The following is an 11,522-nucleotide window of genomic DNA, read 5'->3' as shown; positions in this document are numbered from 1 at the left end:
GGGCGGCCGCCGCGTGTGCGTGCGTACCCTGGAGCCCGGCGGCGAGGCCGGTGCCCGCCTGGGCCGCACGCACGTCCTGCTGCACCATTGCCCGCCCTTGCACCTGCTGTCCACGCGCAAGGACGTCTTCCTGGGCCCCGCTGCCTCCAGCGGGCCGGGTGCGGCGCACGTCCTCCTCACTTGGAACCCGAGCAGGGGCAAGGTGATGGTGACCGCCCCGCGCCTCGGCCTGTCCTACAGTAAAAGCCTGAATCCCAAGCAGGGGGATACCTGGGACTTCCGGACCCTGCTCCGAGGCTGCCCTGGGTTGCTGTGCCCCGGAGAGCCACTGGCGGTCCATACCTGGGCCCCGACCCCCCAGGGCTTGCTGCTGCTGGACTCCAGGGGCACTGTGAGCCTGGTGCAAGCCCACGGTGCTACGCGAACTGTGGGCGCCCTGCAGGAGGTCCCTGTAGGTCTGGAGGGCTCGGCCGCCCTGGGAACATTCCACGGCACTCTGGCCTGTGTGCTGGGCTCCACCTTGCAGCTTCTGGACATGGGCAGCGGGCAGCTGTTGGAGCGGAAGGTCCTCAGTACGGACAGAGTCCACTTGCTGGAGCCCTTGGCCCTCGCAGTGAAGGACGGGGAAGGACTAGGGACCCAAGGGGGCCTTCGTTTGCTTTCAGCCTTGGGTCTGTTTCATGTGGGCTGGGAAACCCCCCGGCCCCTTGAGCTGCCTTCAGCCACAGACCTGGTATTCGAAGAGGCCTGTGGGTACTACCAGCGGCGGAGCCTGCGGGGTGCCCAGCTCACCCCGGAGGAACTGAGGCACAACAGCACGTTCCAAGCACCTCAAGCCCTCGCTGCCATCCTCCAGGGCCACATGTCCCCGTCCACCCTGCTGACGACCCTAAGGGCTGAGCTTCGAGACTATCAGAGCCTAGAGCAGCTCAAGGCCCAGCTGGTGGCAGGGGAGGAGGAGGAGGCCGTCTGGACCGAGCTGGCCCACCAGGAAGTGGCACGCCTGCTGAGGACTGAGTTGGCAGGAGAGCAGCTTGCCCAGCTCAACACTGTTTTCCAGGCCCTTCCGTCAGCAGCCTGGGGTGCCACCCTTCGCGTCCTGCAGCTCCAGCCAGATGGGAGTGGCAGGCTGAGCTCCCAAGCTCCCCCTGATGTATGGAAAAGGGTGCTAGGGGGTACAACACCTGGGAAGGACCCCCCCAATGGGATACTGCCCGCCTTTGAACTCCTGTGCCGGTGCCTGTGCCGGCTGGAGCCTCGGTGGCTCCCCGCCTTCGTGGAGCTGGCCCAGCAGCAGGGCGGGCCAGGCTGGGGAGCTGGAGGCCCAGGGCTGCCCCTCTACCGCAGAGCCCTGGCCGTCCTGGGTGAAGAAGGGAGCAGACCTGAGGCCCTGGAGATAGAGCTGCTTTTGGGTAGCAGGAGACCCAAGGCTGTGCTGCAAGCCGTGGGGCAGCTGGTGCGAGGGGAGCAGTGGGAGCGGGCCCTGGAGGCCGGCCTGGCCCTGGGGCCCTCCAGCCCCCTGCTTCGAAGCGAGATCTTCAAACTGCTGCTGGCCGAGTTTGCGCGGCACCGCCGGCTGGACGCTCACCTCCCTCTTCTCTGCTGCTTGTGCCCACCGGAACTGGCTCCAGATGAGCTCCTGCTTCTCCTGAGAACACACCTTCCGGATGAGGGGGGGCCCCCTACCCCATTTCCTGAGCCTGGGGCAGAGCCCCCTCTCACTGTGGGCTTGCTCAGAACCTTGCTGGAGCAGACCGGGGCGCAAAGACGGCCCTCAGGCCCAGTCCTAAGCCTGTATGAGGACGTCTTGTGGGACCTGGGCACCCCACCCCCCACACCCCCTCGGGGACCTGTGCCCACACTGCAGGCAGTGGAGCAGCCAGACTTGGAGGCTTGGGCACCCTCTGTATAGGGCCTCTGTGACTGACACGGGAAGTCACTTGTAGGACTCTTGATGAGGGAGGAGTGCCTAGGAGTTGGAGGGGCCAGGGCAGAACCTGTGTGTGCAGTTCCCTTCTGTCTTCTGAAACGGTTTCTGAAATATATATAAATGTCAAATGTGCATTCCATTTGTGTGGTTTTAACAGCTGAGGGTCTCGGGGTTGTGGATTATAGAGGGAGTGGTTGAATTTGTATCTTTTGGTTAAAGCAGCCACTTCCAGTCATAAAATTAACACTTCGAGCATCTGTTCTGCGCCATTCACTCTGGTCTTGATGCAATCCCTCATCTAATGCTCCTTCTAACCCACGGGAAAGTGCTAACTTACCATTTTCCGGGGGAGGAAATAGAGATCTGCAAAGACTAAGGAGCTGGCCAGGTGCACTTCCTAGAGAGTAGCAGCTCTGCATTTGCACTGCCTACTGCACAGCCTGTAGCTTCTGCTGTGGGGGCTTGGATGAGCGCACTGACTCCGGCTCAGGGCTGGATCCACCTTGCTGACTTGGAGGGGTGGGTAAGAATTATGTTGGCCCCTGAGCTGGTGCCTGTCTCCACCAGGACTCCTAGAGCAGCCTCTAGCCTCACGGAAGATTTGCCAGACAGGAGAGCTGCCTGCAGAACCCTATTTGTAACCAGAGTTGCTAGGGGCAGAGCTTGGGGGACCCTGCTTTCCTTCTGCTCCCCTAGCCAAGAAATCGGTGTGAAAAAAAAAAAAAAAGAAATCGGTGTGTGCAGTACAGATTTCTGCTTGTCTGGATTAGCCAATAGGACCACGGAAGAGGCCTTGGCCCTGGGCCTGCTTCTACTCTGGTGGCCCTTTACCTGGTTCTGGCATAGAGTAGGACCCTGGGTGCTGCTACTCAACATCGTCCTGGGCCCCAGCTAGCCCTTGTCTGAGGCTGGGGCCCAGGGTAAGGATTGATACTCAGTTCTGTCCTCAGCGGGACCTACGGCTTGGATTCCGTTCAGTCCTGAGCTTGGACTCAGGCTCACGTGGGACCAGGGACCGTTCAGCCTCAGGAAGGGGGAGCCCCTTGTCTTGCCCATGCCAGGGAGTGAGTGCCTCAGCCTTGTGGGAGTTCCTGGGTCTGCACAGCCGAGTCTGTAGCAGCTCCTGCACCTTCCTGAAGTCGGTGGGGGGGCGGGGAACACCCTGGTCTTATCCAAGTGTGGGGTTGCCCTTGTCCTGGCCCTCGAGCAAAGATGCCTACTACTGCCTGAAGTCAGCTACGGGCTTTTAAGCCACTGCTCCCCGCAGAGGCCCGGGGCTGGGCACACAGCCCCCTGCTCAGCTTCCTCTCAGCCCGTCTGGAGGCTGGACCCATTATGTCTCCTCCGTGGGAAGCTGAGGGTGGCCAAAACCAGGAAGTCTGACCCTACTGAACGGAGGTTGCCTTTTCTCAGCCTGAGACTTGCCTTGGGCCTCTTCTGTACCTGGAGAGGAAATTACACAGAGTGGGTCCCTGGGGCTTAACGAAGTTGGCGCAGATCTTTCCTAGCCGCCCTCTGTGAACCTCAGGCTGCAGAGGTGAGGCACACCTCTTGGAGGGCTCCTGCCCTCTAGCCTAGGATGGGCCCTGTCACCTCCCTGGGGACCTCAGACTGCAGGGGTCAGAGGTCAGAGCCCCACTCCTTCCACATGTGACCTGCAAGAAAGTGGACAAAGGATCACGCTTGATCTTCCATATCCTGATCTGGCCTTCAGCCTGGGCCACCTGTCATTGGGACTGTTAGAGTGGCTTTATTTATGTTTTCTCAAATCTAACCTTCGTTTCCAGAGGTGGTGGTTGTTTTGGGAGGGTTTTTGGTGCTGAGGATTGAACCAAGGGGGTGTGCACTGGCTACATCCTCAGCTCTTTTTTTTTTTTTTTTTCCTTATTCTGAGACAGGCACTTACTAAATTGCTGAATAGTCTGGGCTGAGCTCAAACTTGGGAACCTCCTGTCTCAGCTTTCCAGAGTGCTGGGGTTACAGCTGTGCAACTTTCTGTCTCTGCCCCTATCTTTCTGCATTCCTAGGGACTGAATCCAAGACCTTGTACTGAGCAATATCCTCAGGCCTGTTTTTGTATTTTATTTTCCTTATACTGGGGATTAAACCTAGTGCCTTTACACAGAACTCTGTCTCCAGCCCTTTCTATTTATTTATTTAGAGGAAGGGTGTTGCTAAATTGCTAAATTACATAGGCAGGTTGAGCTTGAATTTGTGACCCTCGGGTCTCATCCACACTGTGTGTTAGCTTTTTTACTCAGAGCTGGGATCACAGCCCTGCACGAGTGCGCTGGGCCCTGTCGTCTCCCTTGTAGCCTCAGCTCCAGCCGCTCTTTGATACTGTGATTAGCGAGTGACTTGTTCCCCGTGTAGCATACAAGTTCGCGGAGGACAGAGACAGGGCGGTTCGTGTTTTGTAACCTCTGCGCGGATCACGCAGGGCTCCAGACAGGCCCAGCTATTAGCGTGGTCGCAGCGTGTGACCAGTGGCTGTGGCCGAGAAGGGGCTGTGCTCCCGGCTTCAGAGGTTTTCCGGCTTCAGAGGTTTTCCGGCTTTCCTCCCGTTTTGTGCCGCAGACCTGGAACTCAGGCGCGTCTGGAGGAACAGCCGGGCTGCCTGGGGCCGGGATGGCCATGGGGATGGCCCTGAGCCAGGGCCGTGTAAGAAAAGGCCAGGACTGGTACTGTGCCAGGACCCGCACCTCCAAACAGGGGAGGAGGCTGGGCAGCCCGAGCCCGCGAGGTCCGCGGCGGGATGGGCCCTGGGCCTGTGGGAGCTGTGGGTTGAAGTCAAAGCCCTAGAAAGAAGCGGTTCTGGGCTATGCCTGAGTTCTGTGGGAACCTGGCCAAAGGACGCGTCCCACACTGGGCAGCTGCACCAGCATTTTGTTCACAGTGGTCAGGAAAAGAGAGGAGAACCATGAGTGGGAGTAACTCCCTCCGCAGGGAGCCGCCCCTAGCTTAAATGCTTATCACACTTTCTGCCCTAGAAGGCCAGAAAATTCCTGAGCGGTGACCAAGGGTCCCGGCTCAGCCTCTGCTTAGACGCGGGCGCCCCCTGGTGGTGATGCTTGTCACTGCCAGCTCCACCCGTTGCACTCAATGAGCTCGCGTTTGCTGATTTCTCTTCCAGGGAGGAGGAAGTCCGCAGAGGTACTAACTCAAGGTTTTCTGAAGGTTGGAGAGAAGGTGGAGAGGTCAAAACCATGGAGAGAGGACGCGTCTTTGCGCTTGTCATCCAGAAGAAAGGCGTCTGCTGCTGCCAGGACACTTCCTCTCCAGGACTGGAACTGGGGAGGGAGTTGAGGACACGGTAGTTTCCTGGGAGGACACGGGAAGGCCTCATTTTCTATGAATATAAAATAAAAGTCGGGACGTGGTGGTGCACGCCTGTAATCCCAGCTACGGGAGGCTGAGGCAGGAGGATCGTTGCAAGTTCGAGACCAGCCTGGGCTACAAAGTGAGCTCAAGGCCAGCCTGAACTGCATAGAGAGACCCTGTCTCAAAAAAAAAGACAAAAAGACCAAAAGAAAAAAAAAGGAGGGTTGTAGCTCAGTGCAGAGGCCCTGGGTTCATTCACCACCACCACCAGAAGAGGGGAGGGAGAGGAAAAATCTGAGAAGAGCCCCAGGGCAGAAGGGTTGGCAGTGGCTGAGAGGCATCAAAGGAGAAAAAAGGAGCCAGGCACACAGCCCAGCCAGTCAGAAAGACAGAGCAGGAAGCATCTCTGGCGCTTTCTTTGTCTTTGTCTTTTCTTTTTCTTTCTTTCTTTCTTTCTTTCTTTCTTTCCTTTTGAGGCAGGGTCTCACTACGTAATTCAAGCTGGCCTTGAACTCATTATGGAGTCCAGGTTGGCCTCATGCTCCTGGCAGTCCTGTCTCCGCCTCCCCAGAGCTGGATGACAGGCGTGTACCACCATGCATGGCTCATTTGGGCTTTCTAAATCCTTTTTTCTTTTCTTTTTTTTTTGAGACAGTTTATAGCTGGTCTTGAACTCGTACGGCTTTGAACTCCAGACCAGGCAGGCCGACCTCAAACTGGTGGTGATTCTCCTGCCTCAGAGTACTGAGTGCTGGGGTTACGGGAGTGGGCCCCCACACCCAGCTTCAGATTTTTTTTTAAGTCCTTTGGCTTTGGAAAGCCATATCTTTTCTCCTGTAGAATGCAGCGTCTTCCCAGGGGCCCCGGCACACCCCTCCGCGGCAGCCTGGAGGGGCAGGTTTACTGGAGCTGCCGTGGCGCATAACTCCCCCTGTGGCTGTCTCCATAAGCACGGGGTGGCACGCGTCGTGGGGAGGCGGCACTGTGTGGAACACGTCTTAGTTCTCGCTGCTGCCCCCGCCCGCCCGAACCCTTCCACGTCCAGACCCCATTCCCTTCTGCGGAAGGTCTGTCTCCCTCTTTCCTATTATCCTTTCTTTTGCCCTTTAAGTTATTTATGCTTTGGGTTTCTCACGGAAGAGAACCCATGCAATAGAGCTAAGCTGTGTGGCTGACCCTGCATGTTCCTCCTGACGCTGTGGTCTCAGGGTGCATCCCTCTTCCTACAGACTCAAGTCTGCCCTTCTTTATGGCAGGGAGGACACTGCTGTGTATAAATACTACATGTCCTTATCCATCTGCTGATGCACACACGGGCTGCTTCCAAGATCTAGCTATTATGAATTGTGCCGCTACAAACATGGGTGTGCGTGGATCACCAGAATAGGGTGCCTTCAGCTCTTTGGGGAAGAAACCTAGAAGCGGAATAGCTGGGTCAAATGGATTCTAGTTTGCATTTTGTGAAGACTCTCCGTGCTGACTTACCCTTCCAGTAGTTGTATGTATATTTCCACCAACAACGTAGAATGTCTCCTTTCCCCTCACAGCTTCTCCAGCACTTGTTATTATTTAATTTCTTAATGATGGCCATTCTTCCTGGGGTAAGGTGGAGCCTCACTGTTGTTTCTAATTTACGTTTCTCTAATGGCCAGTGATGCTGAGCATTTCTTCACGCATTTGTTGGCCACCTACACTTCTTCTGTGAAGCATCTATTCATTTCACTCGTCCATTTTTGGATGGTGTCTTTTGGGGGGAGTCTAACATTTTGAGTTCTTTATGCACTCTAGATATTAGTTTTGTGTCTGAGGAATGATTGGTGAGGGACTCTGCCATCCTAGGCTGGTTCGTATCATTATTCAGTCCTGCCCCCACAGCACCCACTACTCACTGCGCCTGCCCACGCCTTGTCCTTGGGGCCCTGGACTTTCTCGCCTTGTCCTCGCAGGTATCCCCAGCCCCTGTCACTGCCCCTTCCCTTCACGGCCCTGTGAAAACCCCTCCGCCTGCGTGAGTACCGGCCTGGTGGAGGTACCGGCGCAGCCCCTCTCAGTTCTTCTGAAGTAAGCCTTTCATGCTGAGCTTGCACCTTTGCTTCTTTTCACCCTCAATTCCTAACAGTTGGCAAAAAATTTTCCCATTGCATAGGCTGTCTTTTTTCTGCTGTTTGGAACTGGGAATCAAACTCACGACCTCACGCTTGCCAGGCAGGTGCTGTGCCGCTGAGCTAAATCCCCAGCCCTTTCTGTTTTAATATTTCATCCTTTGACCCATTTTGATTTTAGTTTAGTATATAGTGAGAGATATGGGTCTAGATTCAATCTTCAGGATGGGGACAGCCAGTTTTCCCAACACCATTTATTAAAGAGGCTATCTTTCCTTCAGTATGTGTTTTTTGGTCCTTTTGGCAAAGATGAAATACTTGGATGCACCTGAGATTGTTTCTGCATCCTCTAATTTGTTCCAATGATCCTCAGGTCTGTTTTTTGTGCTGATACCATGCTGTTTTTATCACCGTAGTTTTGTAATATAATTTCAGTTGTAGGGTTGTGATGCCTCTTGCTTTGCTCTTGTCACTCAAGATTGTTTTTGCTATACTGGGTCACTTCCAGTTTCATATGGATTTTAGGATTGTTCCCACCAGAATGCTATTGGAATTTTGATGGAGATTAAATCTGTATATCAATTTTAGAAATATGATTCTTTTTACTGTATTGGTTTTGCTTATCCAGGAACAGGGGATATCTTTCCATTTTCCTTTTTTTTTTCCTTGATCTTTTTGAGACAGGGTCTCACTGTGCAGTTCAGGCTGGCCTTAAGCTGACTTTATAGCCCAGGCTGGTCTTGAACTCTCAACGATCCTCCTGCCTCAGCCTCCCAAGTGCTGGGATTATAGGTGTGTCCAACCACGCCTGGCTGGAATTTTCTTAAAAGTGGAGGTTTTCTAGTACTGCTTTAATTTCATTGCCTGTTACTGCATTATTCAGGGTTTTTAAATCTTCTTGGTTCTGTTTTGGTAATATTTCTTCCTTGATTTCTTGTGTAATGCTTTGTTAATTTAAAAATGTATTATTGTTTGGTTTCCATGCATGTGCATAAATTCTGTGTTTTCTTTTGTTGTTGATTTTTAGTTTCATTGTGGTTTGATCTGATAATATGTATGGCATCATTTCAGTTATTTTATGTTTACTTGAGCTTGCTTTGTTGACTGGTATGTGGTCTATTTTGGAGAAAGTCCATGAGCTACTGAGAAGACTATAGTCTATTGGTGGTGGTAGAATTCCACCATTTGTTCAAAGGTTTTATTCAAATTCTGATTTTTTTTTCTTTGAGACATACTCTTGCTCTTAAACTCACTATGTAGTCTAGGCTGGCCTCAAACTCGTGGCAATCCTCCTGTCTCAGCCTTACAAGTGCTGTGATTACAGGCATGCTCCATCATACCCAGCTCAAAATCTGACATTTCTTTGTTGATTTTTTTTTTTTTTTTTTTTTGTCTAGTTGATCTGCCTATTTGTGATAGTGAGGAACTGTGGCCCCACACTATAACTGTGTTTATGTTTACCTGGTCTTTTATGTCCAGTACCACTTGTTTTATAAAGCTGGGTGCCCTGTTGTTTGGTGCATATATGTTAATAATTGTTATCTCTTCCTGTTGAATTGTTCCCTTAAAGAATATAAGTGACCCTCTTCGCCTCTTTTTTTTTTTTTTTTTTTTTTGAGACAGGGTCTCCCTATGCAGTTCAGGCTGACCTTGAGCTCACTTTGTAGCCCAGGCTGGCCTTCAACTTGCAATGATCCTCCTGCCTCAGCCTCCTGAGTGCTGGAATTACAGGCATGCACCACCATGCCCAGCCCCTCTTTGCCTCTTTTGATCAATTTTGGCTTGGAGTTCACTATGTCTGAATATAAGGTAGGGCCAGGTGTGGTGGCACATGCCTGTATTTCCAGCACTTGGGAGGCTGAGGCAGGAGTATCCTTGTCGATCCTTATCAAGTTTGAGACCAGCATGGGCTACAAAATGAGCTCAAGGCCAGCCTGAACTGCACAGCGAGACCCTGTCTCAAAAACAAAAACAAAAACAAACACAAACAAACAAACAAAAAAACCAAAACTGAATATAGGGTAGGGACCCCTGCTTTTTGGGGGTCCCATTGCATAGGATATTGTTTCTACCCTTTGACTTTTAGTCTATGAGTTTCTTTTTGGGTTAAATGTGTTTGTGATATATAGCATACAGTTAGATTTTGTTCTTGATCCATTTTGCCAGTCTGTGTCTTTTGACTGGAGAAGTGAGATATTCACATTGAGAGATTACAGATAGGAACTGACTTCTTCCTGTCATTGTCTCCTTCTGGTGTTGCTGATTCCCTATTTTTCATTCTACTCAACTGTTCACCCCACCTGGCATATTCATTCTATTGGACCTTTTGTTATTGTTAGCTCCACTGTCTCCTTCTAGGCTATCCTTCAGAATTTTTTGAAGTGTTGATTTGTTGGTCATATATTTCTTTAGGTGCTCTTTATCATAAAAACATCTTATTTGTTTATCAATTTTGAAAGATAGTTTTGTGGGATATATCAGCTTGGGTTGGAAATTGTTTTCTTTTAGGTCTTGATGGCCAGGGATGTAGCTCAGAGCGCCTGCCTGGCAAGCACAAGGTCCTGAGTTCGATTACCGGTACCAAAAAAAAAAATTGGCTGGTATAGTGGCGCATGCCTGTAATCCCAGCACTCAGGAGGCTGAGGCAGGAGGATCGTTGTGAGTTCGAGACCAGCCCAGGTTACAAAGTGAGCTCAAGGTCTTGAAACACTTCACTCATGCTCTCCTGGCCTTTAAGGTTTGGACTGAGAAATCTGTAATTCTAATGGATTTTCCTTTAGAAACGATTTTCTTTAACCACATTGATTTCCTTTCTTTTTTTTCCCCCCCTTCACATTGATTTTCTTTAACCACTTTTAAGATTTTGTTCTTGGCTGGGGATTTAGCTCAGTGGCACAGCGCCTGCCTGGCAAGCACAAAGTCGTGAGTTCGATTCCCAGTACCAGAAAAAAAACAACAAAAAAAAGAATTAATGTATTTGGGGGCTGGGGCTTTAGCTCAGCAGCACAGCACCTGCCTGGCAAGTGTAAGGTCGTGAGTTTGATTCCCGGAACCGGAAAAAAAAACAAAAAAAAAAACAAAAAAGATTTTGTTCTTGTGTTGGACTTGTGGGATTTTGACTGTGATATGTCATGGAGAATTTCTTTTCTGATTGTGACTATTTGGATTTCTACATGTCTTACTTACTATTAAATTCTTTTCCATTATTTGGAAATTTTCCTGCTATTATTTCAGAAGACAGGTATTTTGTTTGTTTGGTTGGTTGGTTTTGGCTTTATTTTATTTTATTTTATTTTTGTCTTTTTTGAGACAGGGTCTCACTGTGCAGTTCAGGCTGGACTTGAGCTCACTTTGTATCCCAGGCTGGTCTCAAACTCACAACAATCCTCCTGCCTCAGCCTCCCAAGTGCTAGGATTACAGGCGTGCGCCACTATGCCTGGCCTTGGCTTTGGTTTTTTGAGACAGGGTCTCACTCTGTAGTGTAGGCTGGCCTTGAACCCACTATGTAGCCCAGGCTGGCCTAAAATTCATACCGATCCTTTGGCCTCAGCCTCCTGAGTGCTGGGATTAAAGGTGTACACCACCATGCCTGGATGTTTTTTATTTCGTTGTTTTTCTTGAGACAGAGTCTTGCTTTGTAGTGCTTGTTGGCCTTGAACTCACTGTGTAGCCCAGGTTGGCCTTGCAGCCCCCGGTGATCCTCCTGCCTCAGTTTACCAAGTACTAGGATTACAGGCATGTGCCACCATACCTGACTGTAAACAGGTTTTTTATGCCATTTGTGCTATCGTCTGATTTTTCACTAATTCCAATTAGTTTTAGTCTTCTTTGCATTGTCTAGGAGCTGCTGGATGCATTTTCCATGTTCTCTTGCTGTTTTTAAGCTCCCTATCATTAACTGGTCTCTGACAACAGCCCTGTTTTCTAGTTGCAACACTCTGTCGTCACGCTGCTCATTTCCACTTTCTAAATTTTCAGCAGAATTTTTTTTTTCTGGTACCAGGAATCGAACTCACAACCTCACGCTTGCCAGGCAACAGAATTTTTAATCTCTTGAATTTCTATAGGGAGCCATTTGATGGATACTGAAATTCTATTCTGTGCTGGCCACTCATGTTTGGCATTGTTCATTTAGCTCTGCTACCGATTTTCTTTTTTTTTAAGAGAC

General features: G+C 50.9%; 1 protein-coding gene across 1 annotated transcript; it reads left to right on the top strand.

Moving 5' to 3' along the window:
- On the top strand, window positions 1-2,064 carry Hps6 (Hermansky-Pudlak syndrome 6; the record flags this gene model as incomplete). The annotated part of the gene is given in 1 exon segment (XM_013504129.1): window positions 1-2,064. A coding segment is annotated over 1 exon segment (1,912 nt), but the record flags the coding sequence as incomplete, so codon positions are not given.
- Window positions 2,065-11,522: the final 9,458 nt, after the last annotated feature.

This window comes from Chinchilla lanigera, unplaced genomic scaffold (genome assembly GCF_000276665.1).
Source record: "Chinchilla lanigera isolate Chin_1 unplaced genomic scaffold, ChiLan1.0 scaffold00084, whole genome shotgun sequence".
In the NCBI taxonomy this organism is placed as follows: domain Eukaryota; kingdom Metazoa; phylum Chordata; class Mammalia; order Rodentia; family Chinchillidae; genus Chinchilla; species Chinchilla lanigera.
Note: the sequence above shows the minus strand (reverse complement) of the source record. Positions and strands in the feature narration are given on the sequence as shown.